This window comes from Tursiops truncatus, chromosome 16 (genome assembly GCF_011762595.2).
Source record: "Tursiops truncatus isolate mTurTru1 chromosome 16, mTurTru1.mat.Y, whole genome shotgun sequence".
Lineage (NCBI taxonomy): Eukaryota > Metazoa > Chordata > Mammalia > Artiodactyla > Delphinidae > Tursiops > Tursiops truncatus.
The window spans coordinates 28,146,300-28,165,663 of NC_047049.1; the positions used below are offsets into that span (position 1 = coordinate 28,146,300).

The 19,364-nt window shown below is 36.8% G+C and overlaps 1 protein-coding gene across 14 annotated transcripts in view; it reads right to left on the bottom strand.

Annotated features, from left to right (window-relative positions):
• The window catches only part of CUTC (cutC copper transporter), a 42,167-nt gene that overhangs the window by 19,966 nt on the left and 2,837 nt on the right, over window positions 1–19,364 (bottom strand). For 8 of the 14 annotated variants that reach the window (XM_033841877.2, XM_073794069.1, XM_073794071.1 and 5 more), the window contains exons 2-9: window positions 18,652–18,723; window positions 14,997–15,056; window positions 11,791–12,000; window positions 11,090–11,125; window positions 8,691–8,824; window positions 3,802–3,829; window positions 1,447–1,503; window positions 521–626 (exon numbers count right to left, since the gene is read on the bottom strand). In XM_033841877.2, coding sequence (XP_033697768.1) covers window positions 521–626; window positions 1,447–1,503; window positions 3,802–3,829; window positions 8,691–8,824; window positions 11,090–11,125; window positions 11,791–12,000; window positions 14,997–15,056; window positions 18,652–18,723 — 703 coding nt within the window. Of the gene's footprint in view, window positions 1–520; window positions 627–1,446; window positions 1,504–3,801; window positions 3,830–8,690; window positions 8,825–11,089; window positions 11,126–11,790; window positions 12,001–14,996; window positions 15,077–18,651; window positions 18,724–19,364 lie in introns of those variants that run through there. The other 6 variants (XM_073794076.1, XM_073794070.1, XM_073794075.1 and 3 more) reach the window with 2 other exon arrangements.

A 19,364-nucleotide genomic window follows, 5' to 3' on the forward strand; every position in this document is an offset into this window, starting at 1 on the left:
AATCCCTGGTTGGGGGAACTAAGACCCCACAAGCTGTGCGGCGTGGCCAAAAACAATAAAATTTAAAGAAATTGAAAAATAAAAATAAAATAACTGAAAATAGAGAGCAAAGGTGAGGAAAGACTTAAGTATTAACAGTAGGAAAGATAAAAATGACTACGGCTCTTCAATCCTTACACCATAGTTATTAACTTTGCTAAAGGAAATCACAGGTGAATGGCCACACATACATATCTGATTCATTTGAAGCTTAGCTGCTGAATTAGAATTTATTATTAACTGGTCTAAGTTCAGCAATGCCTTAAGGCTTTGAAGGTTAGCCTGTGTTCAGAAGAGCCTGCTTATTTAAGGCAGGAAAAGAACCAATCTGCAGTTAAAAAACTTCAAAAATGACTGTAATACTTACATACTAATCACAACATTCCATTCATTAATCATGCCATCAACTAAGGTTTTCCTGTTTGGGGAAGTAAAGATTAACTGCATTCATTTTTGCAGGAGTCAAAGAATATATTTTTACCGAAACTTCATTCCTGAATCTCTAGCCAACCGAGCGGAACAGTGGAATTCTGTAGCACCTGAACCCTCAAGGATCCTTTGTAGATTTCTGTCTGTTATGCCACCCCCTGTTGGAAAGAATAAGTAATATATTAAATAGAATATATTTTCATATAAGATTTAATGAATAATATGACTGCCAACTCTACCTGGAACCTCCATACTGAAATTTCTCATTGATTTGAGAATTATTCTCTCTTTACTCAGCTAGAATGAATTTAGAAAAAAAATGATGAAAAGGCAAGACGACAGACTCTGAAGAACAAAAGATAAGGTCAAAGCACCTTTATGACAGAATTTTACATGCCCACTGGTTTATATAACAATGCTATATGTTACCGATTTTAAATCTATAAAGATTACTCCAGGGCAAGGAAAATCACTGAGTGCTCTAGCCCTGCTTCCCCTCAATTAAAGCAAAATCAAATTGAAATGAAAGGTAAGATAGACTTGAGGAAGAAGTCACAAAAGCAAAGCCTCAGAAATGTATCTCAAAGAGAAAACCTCCAAGGTTCTTTCTCTGGCCCAGGATTTGATGAACACACAGATCTCACTGGCAATGGGAATAATGCAAGGTGTTATACAGCTTATTTATTATAATATCAACTTTTTGTTTCATTTTACAGAAGAATTTGATTCTACTTTATTAAAACTGCACAATCAAGTATTTTATGACTCATTTGTTTTAATGAACAATCTCTTAAATGTCTGTATATAAAGAATAATATTCTGAACTGATACCAGATTATAAATATAAAATCAGCTTATTCACCTTGATATCATTCTCTCCTACTATATAGGACATATTCAATACATATTTTTAAATGACCGTTAAAATATGTACTTTTTATCTCAAGCTATTCAAGCTACTAAAATAACTTGACTTACACACTCTTTCAGACTCATTAACTCTTTTTCTTGGTGGTACAGTAATATCACTGAGCCCTAAGAAGCAGAAAGAACAGACTGAGAAGTCAGATTTAGATTGGAATCCTGGCTTTACCACTGTGGCCCTTCACAGCTATGTGATCTTAGATAAATTACTTAAATCCACTGAGCCTCAATTTTTTCACCAAAGAGGGATAGTACTGCCTACTTCACAAACTTGTAAGGATTAAAAGACAAATACATTATTTCCTTCTAATAAATAACAAAATATCTGGCCACTGAAACACACGTTGCTCAGTTATCAGAACATAAGTAATACATTTTCCAAACATAGACTAACAGGTGGGACTTGAAAGAACAGCTAGTTCAATATCCTCTCTTTATAAAGATAAGGAAACTGGAGCCTAAATTATATTGTAAGCTTCATTATGAAAGTCCCTAGAGGGGAGCTACTATGTTCTAGTTATCTTTATATTTCCCAATAATGGACACTCATTAGGCATTCAGGTTGACTTACCCAGGAATTTTTACTTGCTGGTAATTACTTACATGAAATCGTTATAATTTGTTTATAGATCTATTTGGTGAGCTCCTCAAGTAGAAGGATTACTTCATATACATTTCTGTGTTTTTACACCTACCACAGAACCTGTCATATAATTAGCATTTTCTTGGTGAGGTTTGTTAATTAATCACAAATATTTTTGGATGTAACATCTTTTCACCTAAGACTGTAAGCCTCTTGAGGAAGTAGGTTCTTGTGTAAATCTGTATCCCAAGTAGTGCCTTGCACATAGCACATAACTTAATAATTACATATAAAGCAAAGGCAATCTTACGTTAACAACTGTCTTTAAATCTGGGTATTAGTTGTCAAGTATAAATATATTTAGTCTTAAATGGAAATGCATCAGACTCAATTAAGTTTCTTTAACATTCCCTGATTAATCTACTAAGGGTCTCAACTTAACAAATAATATATGCTTTCTTTTTGCTCATGTTTCAGGAACTTGCTACAAGTCAAAGCTTTCCTAAATTTCTGACACTGTCTGTCTGTTTGGCCTCTTTTTAAAAGTTGGCCTATATCTCACTATCACCATTTTGACCTCTGGTCAGTCTTGGCATCACTGGTATTAAGACAACCAGACATTGTATGCCTTCTGATGTGATGAAATATGAAGTATTCAGAATTATCCATGAAGTATTCCTACCAAAAATATTTAACCAGAATCTAAACAAGCAGTTTATAGGAAAATACAGAGGCTAGTCTAGGAAATACATGCTAAACAATATCAAAAGGAAACAATCTGATAAATCCAGAAACTAGGACATTTTACTGGGTAAGTAGTTCAAACTTTTTAAATGTCATTTTTTTTAAAGCAGAAGAAGAAAAGGAAAACTTCTATATTAAAAGATATTAAGAAAGATAAAAACCAAGTGCAATACTTGTTCCTTGATTGGATCCTGGTTTGAACATATCAGCTATAAAAAACATTCTGGGTACAATTAGAGAAAGGAGAGTATTGGCTGAGTATTAAATGGTATTAGGGATTTAGTGTTTATTTTGATAGATGTGATAATGATATTGCGGTTAGAGTAAAATGCCCTTATTTTTTTAGAGACATATAAAGAGAAAATGTTATAATGCCTTTAATTTAATTTTAAAATACCTCAGGATAAAAAAAAGATGAAACAAATGTGATAAAATGTTAAATATAGAAATTGAGTACATGAGTATTCATAATGCTGTTTTCTTTTTTATACGTTTGAGAAATTTAATAAGAAAAAATTAAGATTGTCTTTATATTAATCTCATTCTGGATCTAGGTCATCTTATCTAATTCTTAAAAAACTGTTGACTTCTAATGAGCCATTATGTACTTCATTGATCTTAGAGTTATCATTAGAAGTATGTGATCCAACTGTTCTGACTACAAGGAAGAATTTTGTGATCAAAGATTTTCAGAAACTGAGTATTACATTATCCAGGGGCGTTACCTATGTTTGCTTATACCTTATCAACAACTAGGACATTTGGCCCTAATGCAGTGTAGCAGCATCAAACTTGGTGTGCCTCACCAGAAATGAACATCTACATTCACAAAATTGTATACTATGGGAAAGCAAACATGGAGAAACCCCAATCCTTATTTGCTCTTCTCTGAGCGAAACCCTACTAGAGTGTTCCTCATGTAGTTTTAAATTGCAGCACAGATCCCCCAATCTTAAACATTTTAATCAAATTATATATTCTTTCTGAACACCATGTACTAATACTACCCCCCATACTGTCCTGCCTCTTTTGCTCTTCCTCACTATAGTGTTACACTAGTAAACGGATAGATAAATAAATACCTGGCATTACCACAATCCTGCCTTTTGCCTGAAAAAAGAAAAAAATAAACAATTTTAATATCCTTCTCTTACATGGGATAATAAGGCAGCAAAACAGAAACATAATTATATTAAATTTATTAAGTTACTACTAGTATCTAATTTTCAATAGATCTTTCTATTTCTTTGGGATCTTGGGTAAGTAAAATGTTCAGAGTAGTAACTCTTTCTACCCAGAAAGGTTATTTTATTTTATTGCTTTAAAGACTTGTACTGTTATAAACACAAAGAATAGGAGAATAAAATATAAATACTAAATAATCACACCATCTTAAGAAAACCCATTACTGGGGGCTTCCCTGGTGGCGCAGTGGTTAAGAATCCACCAGCCAATGCAGGGGACACGGGTTTAAGTCCTGGTCTGGGAGGATCCCACATGCCGCGGAGCAAATAAGGCCATGCACCACAACTACTGAGCCTGTGCTCTAGAGCCCACAAGCCACAAGTACCGAGCCCATGTGCCACAACTACTGAAGCCTGCACGCCTAGAGCCTGTGCTCCGCAACAAGAGAAGCCCCTGCACCGCAACGAACGCAGCTAGAGAAAGTGTGCACGCAGCAACGAAGACCCAACACAGCCAAAAATAATAAATAAAATAAAATTTTTAAAAAAGAAAAAAAGAGGGCTTCCCTGGTGGTGCAGTGGTTGAGAGTCCGCCTGCCAATGCAGGGGACACGGGTTCGTGCCCTGGTCCGGGAAGATCCCACATGCCATGAGCGGCTATGCCCATGAGCCATGGCCGTTGAGCCTGTGCGTCCGGAGCCTGTGCTCCGCAACGGGAAAGGCCACAACAGTGAGAGGTCTATGTACCCCCCCAAAAAAAAAAAAAAAAAAAAAGCCACTACTGAAAAATAACACTAATTCTGAGTTCTTGGCATGCGATGGAATGGAAGTAGTTGAATTTAAGTAAGATTTCAGCAGAAAAGAAAGAGAATAGCATAATCGTAAATTACTAGAAAAAAAATCTGTTCAAATCATGTGTCCTCAACTAAATTCCCTAGCTTATTATACTAATTAAATAAAACCATAGGTCCATTTTATTGGATATTAAGTAATAAAACTGAACTACATGAATTGATTTAATTTCTGATAATAGGTATTGAAATTTCCTTACTTTTATTCTAATTTTCATCCCATTTCCTAAATAAATTTTGGTGATATACCCAGTATCACTGAAAGTCAAAAGGAAATCACCTTTTTACAAATGCATACTCAGTAGAAACTCTAGTGGCAGTAGGTAATAATGACAGAATAAAAATAACATATAATGTTATAACAAGCTCACTAACTTGCAGAATAATACCCTGATCAAATTGCTCTATCATGAAAGTGTTTATCAAATGTCACTTTACTCACTCCTCCATCCATCCAACAAATATTTATTAAGTGCCTACCGTGTACCAGACTCTGTTGTAGGTATGAAGAACACTGTGACTGAAGGGGTCCAAAATATGTCACTGTGGCATAAAAATTATTTTGAGCTAAAGGCTGAAATTCCTTATCTGCCTAAAAGCAGAGCCTCCCAAAAGAACTGAAAAAGAACTCAACCGTCATAAATCCCCTCTCTGGAAGCAGCTCATCAGCACCACACCCAGGCAGACAATATCATAAAACTATCCTATCTCCCATCTATTCTTCTAAGGATACAATAATCTTTCCAAAAAGTCATTTGTTTTCCCATAAGGGCCCTTTCTCCTTCCACTTCTAAGTCCCTAAGTGCTCTCTTCCCCCTCCTTTACCTATTAGAAGATGGTATATAAGCCCCCAATTCTAAGCACCTCTTTGAGTCACATTTCTTTGTGAACTCCCATACATACATACACACGTGATTACAATCTTGTTTTCTTGCAAATCTATCTTTTGTCAGTTTAATTTGCAGGATCTCTAATACTGAACCTAGGAGGGTTCACTTTTCTTTTTAAAAAGAGGGTAAAGAAAAAGTTTTTCCTCTCTGACATCATGAGCAAGAGAAAGTTCCTATTCTCATGGGGCTTTCACGTTCAACGAAAACAGACAACAGATAGGTATATTTATAAAATATAAATATTTAAACATACAATGAATAAAAAAGCAAGGAAATGAAATAGAGAGTAAAAGGGAGAGGGGGCTATTTCACAAAATTTAATAATTGTTAGAGAAATAAGTGAAACAAGGCTGTTTAGTATCCTCAAACAGACTACAGCAAAATACCCACAAAACTAAATATTTACTATCTAGAACGCTGAAATGAGTTTAGGAGCAAAAAAGTCATACTTACTGTAACTGTTTCTTCCAACTGAAAGCTTTCTAAAACATGGACAAATGTTTAAAGAGATGAATTCTATCACTTTTTTTTTGGCCTTCCATAAAAGATTATTTAGAAGTATATGCTTACCTGAGGCTATCAAAGTGATTTACCAATACAGAGCAGTTACTAAGTGTCAGACCTTGTGCTGAAGTAATCCACAACTATTCTAAGAGGTAGGCACTATTATTATGCTAACTTTGTAGGTAAGGAAACTGAAGTTTAGGATGGTTAGATAAACTGCCCAAGGTCACTGTTAATAAGTGGCAAAACCAGGATTTAAACATAGACCTTTCTAATCCCAAATCCTATGCTTTAACCAGTATATTATACTACTAAGTAACTGCTTCAAAAAGTAAAGTTAGCATGATCTCACTTCTATGTGGGATCTAAAAAAGTAAAACACAGAGAAGCAGAGAATAGAATGGTGGTTACCAGGGGTAAGGAGGTGAAGGAAATGGGGAGATGTTGGTAAAAGGATACAAAGTTGCTATGTAGGATGAGTACGTCTATAGATCAAATGTATAGCATGATGACTACAGTCAATAAAACTGTACTGAATACTAAAATTTTGCTAAGAGAGTAGATTTCAGGTACTTTCACCACACACACACGCCACACAAGTTAACTATATGAACAGATGAACATGATCTTGACTGTAACCATTTCATTCTGTATATGTATATCAAAACATCAATGTTGTACACCTGTTATATATACATATAACTTTTACTTAAAAAAAGTAAAGTTAGTGTATAAGCATATTTAACCCAGCTCTTCCTGCCAACCAGTGATTAAATTACAAATCTCTCTCTCTCTCTCTCTCTCTCTCTCTCTCACACACACACACACACACAAATATTATGAAATGCAATATATGACTACAACAATTATTCTCTACTCCATACTGAGTAACCATTTTAAAATGGAAAGCTGACTCATCAATTCTTCTATTTTAAAACCCTTCAGGCTTCCCCAGTGCACCAAGGATAAAATAAAAACTCTTAAATAGTTTTCAAGGCTCTGGACAGTATTCTTCTCTTCACATTCAACATTATAGTCATTCTTCAATATCTTAATAAATGATGCTCACTTTTGTTTCTAGGCCTTTGCATATACTGTTTTGTCCACATGGAGCATCCCCCCGACTCTCCCTCTCCCTATTCCCTTTTACATTGATGGCTCCTAATCATCCTTCAAATGAGTAAGACATTGCAGTGTGGATTTCTTTTCTTCTGGGAAGCTAACTACTGTTAATCCCAATCCCTCAAATCTGGGGTTAATTCCTCTCCAATGTGCTCCCACAGCACTTTTTTTTTTTATATAGTACTCTATTAAAAGTGCCTGTTGTGCACTAGTTTGTAAGGGCAATGACTACAGACACACACACGCGTGCGTGCGCAGGCACCCCTTGGTCACCAACATAGGGCAAATGTCCTGCACCTTAATATATACTTAATAAATATTTATAAAACCAGTAAGTTCCAGTCTAGAAAAATTTATCTGATCCTCAGGTGAAATTTCTGAAAATTATTTTCATGGTTATAGAAAAGTAAACATAAGCAGATGTCTACACAAAAACACTAAATAATATTATTAATAATAGCAGTAATAATAATTATAGACACTAACATGTATTAAAATCTAATATATATCAAGCACTCTGCTAAGGCTCTTACCAAGAGCCTTTCTTATCTCTTATATTATCTCTTATCTCTACCAATCCTACTTGATCTCTACCAATCCTCAGAGCAACCCTATATAGGAGATATTAAACTTATCTCAATTTCACATGAGGAAACAGAGGCTTAAACGCTAGTAATCTACTCAACATTATACAGCAAGTGTCAAAACTGTCTCAAATCCAGAACATTCTCATCTCAAAGTCCATACTCACTCACTTAGAATGCCTCTGGATGGGTGTCAGAAAAACACAGACATACTACAATTACAAAGCCATCTTCTGGCTGTTCTACAAATGATGTGAACTCACAAGAGGACATCATATAAGAGAAAAATGTATTTCCTCCTATCTTGGTAGTTTGGGAGAAATGAGAAGGATACAGTTTTAGGTTTTTTTTGGCTGTGCCATCTGGCATGCAGGATCTTAGTTCCCCCACCAGGGATCGAACCCGTGCCCCCTGCAGTGGAAGCGTGGAGTCTTAATCACTGGACCACAAGGGAAGTCCCAGTTTTAGTTTTAGAATTCACCTCGAAATGATAATTTTCTCAAATTTTATGTGGGAACCCCTGAGTATACATAGGTTGCCAGTAAGAAGATATGGCTTAAACTATGCAACGCTGATGGCAGAAGAAAGGTAAAATTTGCTGTGGTTATCCAGATTAGATCAGTTATTTAGGCATTGTCTATAATTTGATCTTAAGAGCCTTGGCTACTAAAAATGCTCATGTGAAAGAAATAAAAATTATAAAATATGTTATTTCCTGCTTGCTATGGAGTAACCACAAAGTCAGTAATATGTAGTTTCACAACCTCGTTGAACAGCAGAATATCAGAAGTAACCACAACAGCGTCTTAGGAAGAAAGGAAGGAAATTGTGTGTACCTGATCTATGAGTCGCTTTATTAGGGGTAGTCCTTCTAGTGCTGAAATGTCGCATCCACTGGTTAATACTCTTTCAAATCCCAAAGTTAAGAGGGTCTCTAGAGCTGCCATTGGATCATGAACCATGTCAAAGGCTGAAATAAATAAAACTGACTTGAATTTTGAACAGATATCTCTAATACAGTGCTTTCCAAAATGTAGTATACACACAGTGGTATGCTGGACCTAGTTTGTCCTGGCTTGCAAGAGTCAGTTGTTAAATATTCAGGAATTTTGCAAGCATGATTGTCAATCCATTGGCAGCTGAAATTAGTCAAGGTGAAAGTACAAAACCACAGAAATCAACAAATGCTACAAATCAGGACTCTTTTTTCCTGAAAACCAGTTTACCAGCATACCACAGTCAGCATGCCACCAATGGTATGCAGGATCATTTTAGATGGTATGCATTTGAACAGATGCATTTACTTAAATGCAGATTAGAAGTGAAAAGTTTCCATTTTTCATTAGTTATAAAGTTTCTCTTTAAAATAAATTTACTTAAGATTTTAAGAAAATTATTAAATACATTTGCACAAGTAGCCCTTGGATATGGTAAAATTGTAAACGTAACAGGCAAGTGACTCAAATTTGGGAGTCTGCTCTAAGGGTTCAAACAAACTGGACAAACAGAATGAAAACATTACACTCACCAGTTCTAGAAAAAGCCTTGGTTCACATTCTCATTATTGACTAATTTTATTCTAATCCATTTATCCCATGTACTCAAGACTCATAGTATAAGGAAAGTTGTTTACAACAGACTATATGAGGTTTCAGTTCCATCCTACTTTCTAAGAGACTTCTCTCCTCCTCACTGAGGAAACTGGCAATAGGAACCCCAAAGAAAACTACTTCTGCTTTGGTTCTCAGCACTGCTACATGATACGTAAGTGCTAATCTATGGTGGATTAGGCGGTAGACCCCTTCCTTTCACCCTTTAGTGTATGTAGGCAGCTAAATGTAACACAGAGGATTTTCCTTTTTTGGTGGCAGTACCTTCTCAGTGATTATACTGTCATAATATTAAATACATGAGTGAAAAAAATGTGGAGCACAGGACAATATAACAATATAAAAACATGGAAATATTTTTGCTAAATTTATTGAAGGAAAAGACAAAAACTTTGAAATGATTTTCTTAGTTTAAGAACAGAAAAATATATTCTATATGGTGGGTTTATTTTGAATTATTTACCATATCAAATTTTAAACTATATATTTTTCAGATAAATGTTTACTAATTTAAATTACCTCATATTTTAAAACTTTTCTTTTTTCTTTTGGCTAGCTTCAAAGTTCTGACTTTTAAGCGATCTAACACCTTTTAGTTATTGCTAGTTTATGAGAAGCATTGCTAAACAGCAAGTCAAGAAAGTTTTCTGGTGTTACTCATTTCATAAAGAAACAAGGATTACAAATGCTATATACCTAATTTCTACAAATGGATGCAAATCCTAGTGTCCACTCTCATCCTAATCTTTGGATGCTTACTCAAAAAGACAAAAAATATTCAATAATTTCTCATGCATATCATCAAATAAAAAAAATTGAAGACTTCTTTCTTTTCATGTGCAATGGCAGTGCCTCTGAAGGCAAAATTCACACTTGTTCCTCCATTTTACCAATGCTAGGCAAAAATGTATGGAAATTGTAACTGCCTGATTTAGAGATAAGAAGTATTTTCATATAAAATTATCAGATACTTTTTAGAAATCATTCTGATGCAGACAAGCTATCAATAATGTACAATAATTTTGTGCACTATTGTGAACATCTGTTCATTGATTATCCAGCACCTATTTCTTCTCTCCTCTTCCTAATAGTACCCAATTCTTCATCAGATACCCTCCCCCTCTCTGCCCACGAATCTTATATTCATCTGTGAAAGCTGACCTCACTCCTAGCTCCAGAATGATCTTATCTGGCTTAAGCCAAGCAGCACATTTCCTTTCATTGGCCACAGTGATTTATCCTTTTTGAGACTGCACATGACCTGAGGCAAACTAATAAAAATGAATCTCAGAAAAAAAAAAAAAAAATGAATCTCAGGATTCTTGCTTGGAAAGCTGTGACAAGCACACGCACTTGTAGGCAATGCTTACTCTCTCGAGCCTCTATTATATGCCACCACCACCACCTTCTGCTTTTAACAACTTTTCATAACTAAGGCTTCATATTTTCTAGAAATTGTGCATCTCTAAATTTACAACTGTTAGTCCCATGACCAGTATAAAAAAACCAATTGGTAACACTGTAATGACACTATACAATTGTGTTCCAGAAAGAAGGTTGTGGCATTTGGTGAACTGAGAAAACTGACACCGTTCAACAGAACTTCTAAAATGGAAATGACTCACCTCGGTGGAAAGTGACTGGCAGAGGACGGCAAATAGCTATATAAAGAAAATCACATGACAACATGAATGAAGAGATCATCACTGATTACTATTTACAGAATTCTCCATGTTAGAATGAACTTTTTAATACTTTCTTCTCTTAAGTGAAGACACTGAACTAAAATAATAAAAAAAGGGCAACCTTCCAAATCCAAAAGTCCTATGTTTCCATTAATCTCTGATTTTCAGTTAAAAAAAAAAAAAAGTCATCCACTCCTTAGAGGCACCAAATAAAAACTATATGATTTGGCAACTATAAGGGTAGCATTACATCTATTACGACCCTTCTGAAAATGTTCAAGAAATACTCTGGTCTAGTAATATAAGTAGTTTGCTTCTGTCCTCTCTACATCTCCCCATCCTCACCAACTGTAATAGCTTTTCAACTTTTCAGTGCTGTGATTAAAGGAATCAAGGTAAATTTCCCTTAAACCCTATAGGAACAGTAGCAGAACCCAATCTATAGTAACTGAGAGAGTCAGGAGGGCTATGTCACACATAGTCTCTACCCAAAACACCTAAATAGCTAGTGTTTAAAATAGGTTAGTATAAGTGCCTGCAGGTGTGAATGAAAAGCCAGTTTTGTGATTGCGTTTTTCTATATTGGGAGTATTCAATGCAATCATCATTAGAGGCTTTTTGGTCTCAGTACAAATTCTTACCGATAAGGGACATACACAGTTCTTTGTCAATGTGTCCATCTTCAGTCAGTGCCCCAAATACCAAACCATCAGCACCATAAAGTTTGGCAAGACGAATGTCAGCCTTCATCACCTCAACTTCACGGTCTGAATATAAAAAATCACCTCCACGCGGCCGAATCATCACAAAAACTGGTATCTGGACATACTGCTTCACTACTTGAAGGACACCTATAAGAATAGAGCAGACTAATTAAAATTCAAATGTGAGCTAAAAGCTCAAGGAAGTCAATAAAATATTACTGTACTGGTCTTTTACATTTGCTCTAGTGTATCACTTCTACAAGAAATGGAAGAGTTGATGGAATAAACCAAAGAAAGATGGATCTAAAGGAAAAAGGAGACACTGAGAAGAAAAACGTACATATAGTAGAAGTTACGTAATAAGAAAATTAAGGGTAAATAAAAAAGCAATTTAGAAAATAGAAGGAAGTTACCACATTTTAAAAGCACTTGTCAGTTGACTCAACTAAATTCTTTTACTGGAATGTGACATTTGAAAGTGTAATAACTACCAGGCTCTATGTTCTGCCAGTGTATTCCCTAAGATCCGGTTTCTCCTTCATAATGATTACAGCTCTATTTAAAACCTACTATAGAGATGGTTACATAGTTCTAAAGTTTATGATTCCTTAATGGAAAAAGATATTTAGCAAAGCCTTTTTTTTTAATAAGAGATATGCAAAAGGGAGCAAAGTTGAACTTATTTGTGATTTTATGAGGAGATCTATGAATAAAAGTACCCAAATTTGACACAATTCGTGGCTAGTTCAGAAACACTCAGTGGTATAAGATCTGTGGCAAGCACCATTAGTGTTTACCCAATGTGAATTTACGTCTTTTTCCTTGCTACAAGAACCCCAATTCTGCATGGGATAGCAATGTGCCCATCACCAAGTAATGAATCATACATGACTGCTGTTGCAAAAAACAGACTGCACTCAAATAACAGGTATGTTCTAGGTATTTCACAAAGTGGCCAGGGAATGCCCTCCTTTATTTTAGAGAGAGGAGTCCAAAAGGCCATTGCATATATAAGCCTTTTATACTAAATAACGCTATCATCCATCTCAGAGTAAAATATAGGAGTCAAAGTTTCATATAGGGACTTGGGCTTTTGACCAAGACAGAGTAACAGGAACTGGATTTACCCTTCCACCCATAAAACCAAAAAACAGACAAAACATATGAAACAATGGTTTGCAACAAAGGATAATGTTGCCTGAGAGATGGGAAACAAATGAGGTGAGCTCTCTGAATGACCCAGATTACTACCTTGAGAGTTTTCCAGGCCACAGAATAGGGAGACGGAACCCAGGCAGAGGCCAGAGAATTCTCTGAGTTGAGGAGACAAAGCTGAGAGTCCAGGAAGACCAAGTGGCTAGAGTTCACAGCAGAGAATAGCAGGGAGGAGAGAAAAAGAATCCTGGAGATCTGCACAGAACCACACACCCCCTTCCCGCTAATATTCAGCTGAGTACCGATCGGCGTATGCACGCAAGGAAACTACACAAAGCCAGAGAAAGACCCACTGAAAAGAATTAGAAGAAATAGTGCCTGTCATTCACACCAGGACAGGAATAATGCCTGTTCCCACCAGCCACACACAGGAAAATTTCAAGATTCATGGGGCACTGGGTAGAGTACACAGAAGGTCTTGCCTCAGTAGTGGGGAATAACACTATTCCAGACCCACTTAACAAATTTTAAAAACCCAATCCAAAATGAACAAACTGTTTCCAATACCTAACTGCTCAAGAATATTTATAGGAATATAAAAATATCCAGTACCCAGCAAAGCAAAATTCATAATGTCTTACATACAATGAAAAATTATCAGGCAGGAAAACAAGATGCATCATTAGGCGAAAATCAATCAAACAAAACCAACCTAGAACTGATACAGATGTTAGAATTAGCAGCCAAGTCATTAAAATAGCTATTGTAACTTTATTCTACGTGTTCAAAAAAGCTAAAAAGTGACATGAGAGATATAACAACAATCTCAAATATCTAGGGATGAAAACTACAGTGTGTGAGATGAAAAATACACTAGGTGGGATTAACAGCAATTAGACATTGCAGAGAAAAGATCAGTAAACTTGAAAACAAAGGAATAGGATCTATAGAAAATGAAACAGAGAAAAAGTTTTTTTTAAGAGTAGTTCAGCAGTGAGCTGTGGAACAACTTTAAGCAGCCTTAAGTAAGTTAGTTGAAGTCTTTGAAGGAGGGAGTGGAGGACATTAAATGCTGAAAAATTTGCAAATGTGATGAAAAGTATAAATGTACATGTCCAAGAAACATGAAAAAAACTACACTCAGGTACATCATACTCAAATTGTTCAAAACCAAGAGTAAAGAACAAAATCTTAAAAATAACCAAGAGAAAGACAAATTACACAGAAAAGAACAAAGGTTTGGATGACAGATTTCCTGTCAGAAACAATACAAGCAAGAAGACAGTGGAGAAGCATCTTTAAAGTCCTGGCAGAATAAACCTGTCAACCTAGAATTCTACACCCAGCAAAAATATCTTTCAAAAATGGGGAAAGGTGTTTTCAGATACACAAAAGCTGAAAGAATTCATCACCAGCACATTGTACTACAAAAAATGTTAGAAGAATTACTTCAGGCAGAAGGAAAATGAAACCAGATGAAATATAGATCTATACAAAGGAAGAGCATCAGAAATGGTTAATTACACATGGGTAAATATGATGTCTTCTTATTATTTCAACCTCTTTAAAAGATAACTGGCTCTTTAAACAAAAATAATAACAATGCAGTGTGGGGTTTTTAACATATGTAAAAGAAAAATGTATGACAACAGCACAAAGACTAAGAGGGGTGAAATGAAGACAAAAGTCAGTATACCAAGGATGCCAGAATGGAAAGATAAAAAAAAACACAGTCCTTGACATTACTGTAGAGCATATGAACCAATATTAACAGTAACTTAATCTCAACTTTATGATATATAAGGGAAAAAAATATCTATTTGATCACATCTGTGATAGACAAGTTTATTTGCAACCATAAACGTTTCTAACTGATACAATATCTATGGCATAGTTAACATGTTAGGAACTTCAGTAAAATATCCCAATGAAACAGATTATCAATTGTCTCCAGGCTCTATGAGAAAATCTGAAAAATGGACACTTACCCATGCTGGGTGTGGTTCCTCCTTCCACTAAGCCAGAACATAATTCAATGCGATCAGCACCTGTAATAAGAAAAGCATTGCTAAGCATAATAATTTTGTTGTTGTTGTTGTTGTTTTGTGTTACGCGGGCCTCTCACTGTTGTGGCCTCTCCCATTGCGGAGCACAGGCTCCGGACGCGCAGGCTCAGCGGCCATGGCTCACGGGCCCAGCTGCTCTGCGTCATGTGGGATCTTCCCGGACTGGGGCACGAACCCGTGTCCCCTGCATCAGCAGGCGGACTCTCAACCACTGCACCACCAGGGAAGCCCATAATAATTTTTTTAATTAAAAAAATTAAGAAAAATTTTCAAAAGCATTGTTCAAAAGTTATTGTCCAAAATAAACTCTTATTAAACAGCAAACAACATTTTTTTTCTAAATATAGAACAGAGTCTTAGAAACTGAGAGAAATCAAATTATAAAACTAGAGTAAAACTCTATTTTTAAACCCAACTATATTCTGCAACCCACATTGTTACTGATAGTCAAATTTAAGAGTTAATTCAAGTTAAGCTAGGTCTCTTAAAATTTTGTATTATAGGGTTGCTTCTCCACGTACAAGGAAGTGATTTAGAATAAAGAAGTTTCTGGATTGAGCACAGTGGAACAGACTCTTCATTGATTAAAAAAATAGCAATCTAGGGGGCTTCCCTGGTGGTGCAGTGGTTGAGAGTCCGCCTGCCGATGCAGGGGACACGGGTTCGTGCCCCGGTCCGGGAAGATCCCACATGCCTCGGAGCGGCTGGGCCCGTGAGCCATGGCCGCTGAGCCTGCGCGTCCAGAGCCTGTGCTCCACAACGGGAGAGGTCACAACAGTGAGAAGCCCGCGTACCGCAAAAAAAAAAAAAAAAGCCATCTCGGGACTTCCCTTGTGGCGCAGTGGTTGGGAATCCTGCCAGTGCAGGGGAGACGGGTTTGAGCCCTGGTCCGGGAAGATCCCACATGCAACGGAGCAACTAAGCCTGTGCACCACAACTACTGAGCCTGCGCTCTAGAGCCCACGAGCCACAACTACCGAGCCCACGTGCCACAATACTGAAGCCCGCATGCCTAGAGCCCGTGCTCTGCAACAAGAGAAGCCACCGCAATGAGAAGCCTGCACACCACAACGAAGAGTAGCCCCTGCTCACTGCAACTAGGGAAAAGCCCGTGTGCAGTCATGAAGACCCAATGCAGCCAAAAATAAATAAATTAAAAAAATTAAATTAAATTAAAATAAAAGATGAAAATCACAGTTTCTTTAACAAACTATAAGGAAAGAAAAGAAAGAATTAAAGAAAGAAAAAAGGGAAACATAGACTGAAACAGACATATCAAAAAAATATGTTTATATCTTGATTCAAAGAACTGTAAAACAAAACAAAACTGTGTGAGCCAATTGGGGGAAGCTGAAAACTAACTGGGTATTTTTGATGATATTAATAAATATTATTTTTAAAAGATGTTAATGATATTTTGGTTATTATTATTATTTTTTTTTTTTTGCGGTACGCGGGCCTCTGACTGTTGTGGCCTCTCCCGTTGCAGAGCACAGGCTCTGGACGCGCAGGCTCAGCGGTCATGGCTCACGGGCCCAGCCGCTCCGCGGCATGTGGGATCTTCCCAGACCGGGGCACGAACCCATGTCCCCTGCATCGCAGGCGGACTCTCAACCACTGCGCCACCAGGGAAGCCCTATTATTATTATTTTTAAAGGTTATTATTATTTTTAAAGCCTTTTAGAGATACTGAAATATTTGTGGATGAAATGACATAATGTCTGGGATTTGCTTCAAAATAATTTGGGGATGGGAGAGGGAAGGTAGGAATATAGATCAGAGGTCAGTAAATGATGGTCTGCAGGCCAAAGGCTCACAAGCTTCTTTTTGTTATGGCATTCAAGTTTAACATGTTTTCGTGTATTTTTAAAAATTAATTAATTAAGTAATTAATTTATTTATGGTCATGTTGGGTCTTCGTTGCTGCACACGGGTTTTCTCTAGTTGTGTCGAGCGGGGGCTACACTTTATTGCAGTGCATGGGCTTCTCATTGTGGTGGCTTTTCTTTTTGTGCAGCATGGGCTCTAGGCGCGCGGGCTTCAGTAGTTGTGGCATGTGGGCTCAGTAGTAATGGCTTGTGGGCTCTAGAGCGCAGGCTCAGAAGTTGTGGCGCATGGGCTCAGTTGCTCCGCGGCACCTGGCATCTTCCCGGACCAGGGCTCGAACCCATGTCCCCTGCACTGACAGGTGGAGTCTTAACCACTGTGCCACCAGGGAAGTCCTGTTTTCGTGTATTTTTAAAAAACTTACATTTCATACAACTGACGCATATCATACAATTCACCCTTTTACAGTGTATAATTCAATAGTTTTTAGTATGCTCACAGAATTTTGCAACCATTGTCACCAATTTTAGAACGTTTTCATAACCCCAAAAAGAAACCTCACACCCTTCAGCAGTCACTTTCCCTTCTCCCCATGCTCCGCAGTCCTTGGCAACCACCAATCTACTTTGTCTATAAGAAAATTGCCTATTCTGGATATTTCATACAGTCGAATCATACAATATGTGGTATTTTTTGACTGCTTTCTTCCACTTAGAATAATATTTCAAGATTCATCTATGTTGTAGCTACATCAGTACTTCACCCTTTTTTATTGCCAAATTGAGAATGGTTTTTACATTTTCAAAGGATTTTTAAAAAAAACAAAGAATATATGACAGAGACCAAATGTGGCCAGCAAAGTCAGAAATATATTCTGTCTTGCTCTTAACAAAAACGTTTGCTCACCCCCAATATAAATGAAAGATTGGCCATGTACTGAAAATGATTAAAGCTGATGGGTACATGGTGATTCATTATACTATTCTCTCTACTTCTGTATATGTTTGAAATTTTCTATAATAAAGTTTAAAAAATTTTCTGATCCTGAGATGATGGGAATTCCTGTGCTTCCTGTTAAAGCAAGTCCAGGGTGCAAAAGAAACCATGAGGTAAAATATATGATGTTCAAAAAAAAAAAAGATTATGATAAAAGTCCTCACAATGAAAAAAGCATCAAATCTCTAAAATCAGTGGCCTGAAAAAAATTAAATCTTTGCTAAGTTCAATTTTAAAAAAGTTGGTTAGGGCTTCCCTGGTGGTGCAGTGGTTAAAGATCTGCCTGCAAATGCAGGGGACACAGGTTAGATCCCTGGTCTGGGAAGATCCCACATGCTGTGGAGCAACTAAGTCTATGCGCCACAACTACTGAAGCCCGCACACCTAGAGCTCGTGCTCCACAACAAGAGAAGCCACCGCAATGAGAAGCCCGTGGACCACAACGAAGAGTAGCCCCTGCTCGCCGCAACTAGAGAAAGCCCGCATGCAGCAACAAAGACCCAACGCAGCCAAAAATAAAAATTAAAAAAAAAAAAAGTTGGTTAGTAAGCACTATTATGGACACCTGACTCAAAATGTAACCTACTGGGGAAGTAGGACTAGACAATCAGTAGGTTTTCTAGTTGGTTGGTTGTTTCCAAAAGGATTACTGGGATCCTTAGAGATCACAAAGGTTCCTAAGGTCAGTTCACAGGATTCATTTTCAGACTTTTAAAAGGACTGCCAATTGCCATGATTTTCTAATTTCTCTTACCTCCTCTTTCTGCATTTACAGCTGACTCCACTGAATCAACACACACTTCCATAAGAAACCCATTTGCTGCTCCTAAAATATACAGAGAACAATGAAATTTCATGATGATACTATCCATCCAGACCACGCGACCACAGATATTTTACATTTTGCTGCCAAAATCCAAATGTCTAATGGACCTAGAGACTGTCAAACAGAGTGAAGTAAGTCAGAAAGAGAAAAACAAATATCATATATTAATGCATATATGTGGAACCTAGAAAAATGGTACACATGAACTGGTTTGCAAGGCAGAAATAGAGACACAGATGTAGAGAACAAACGCATGGACACCAAGGGGGGAAGCGGCGGGGGTTGGGGTGGTGGTGCGATGAATTGGGAGATTGGGGTTGACACGTATACACTAATATGTATAAAACATAACTAATAAAAACCTGCTGTATAAAAAAATAAATTAAATTAAAAAAAAAGAAATTATACTGAGAAAAATATACACTGAATGCCAAGTTAATCTTCCTAAAACACAGACCTCATCATCACATTCCAGGTCAAGATTCTTTCGATGGCTTCTCAACACCTGCAGAATATGTTTAAACTTCTTCATAAGGTATGTATATTTAAGAGCAGGGATGGATCCCAAATCCTGACCAGACAACTGATTTGCGTGATTCTAGACAAATTACTTGGCCTAAGTTTTCTATAAAACAGAGTAG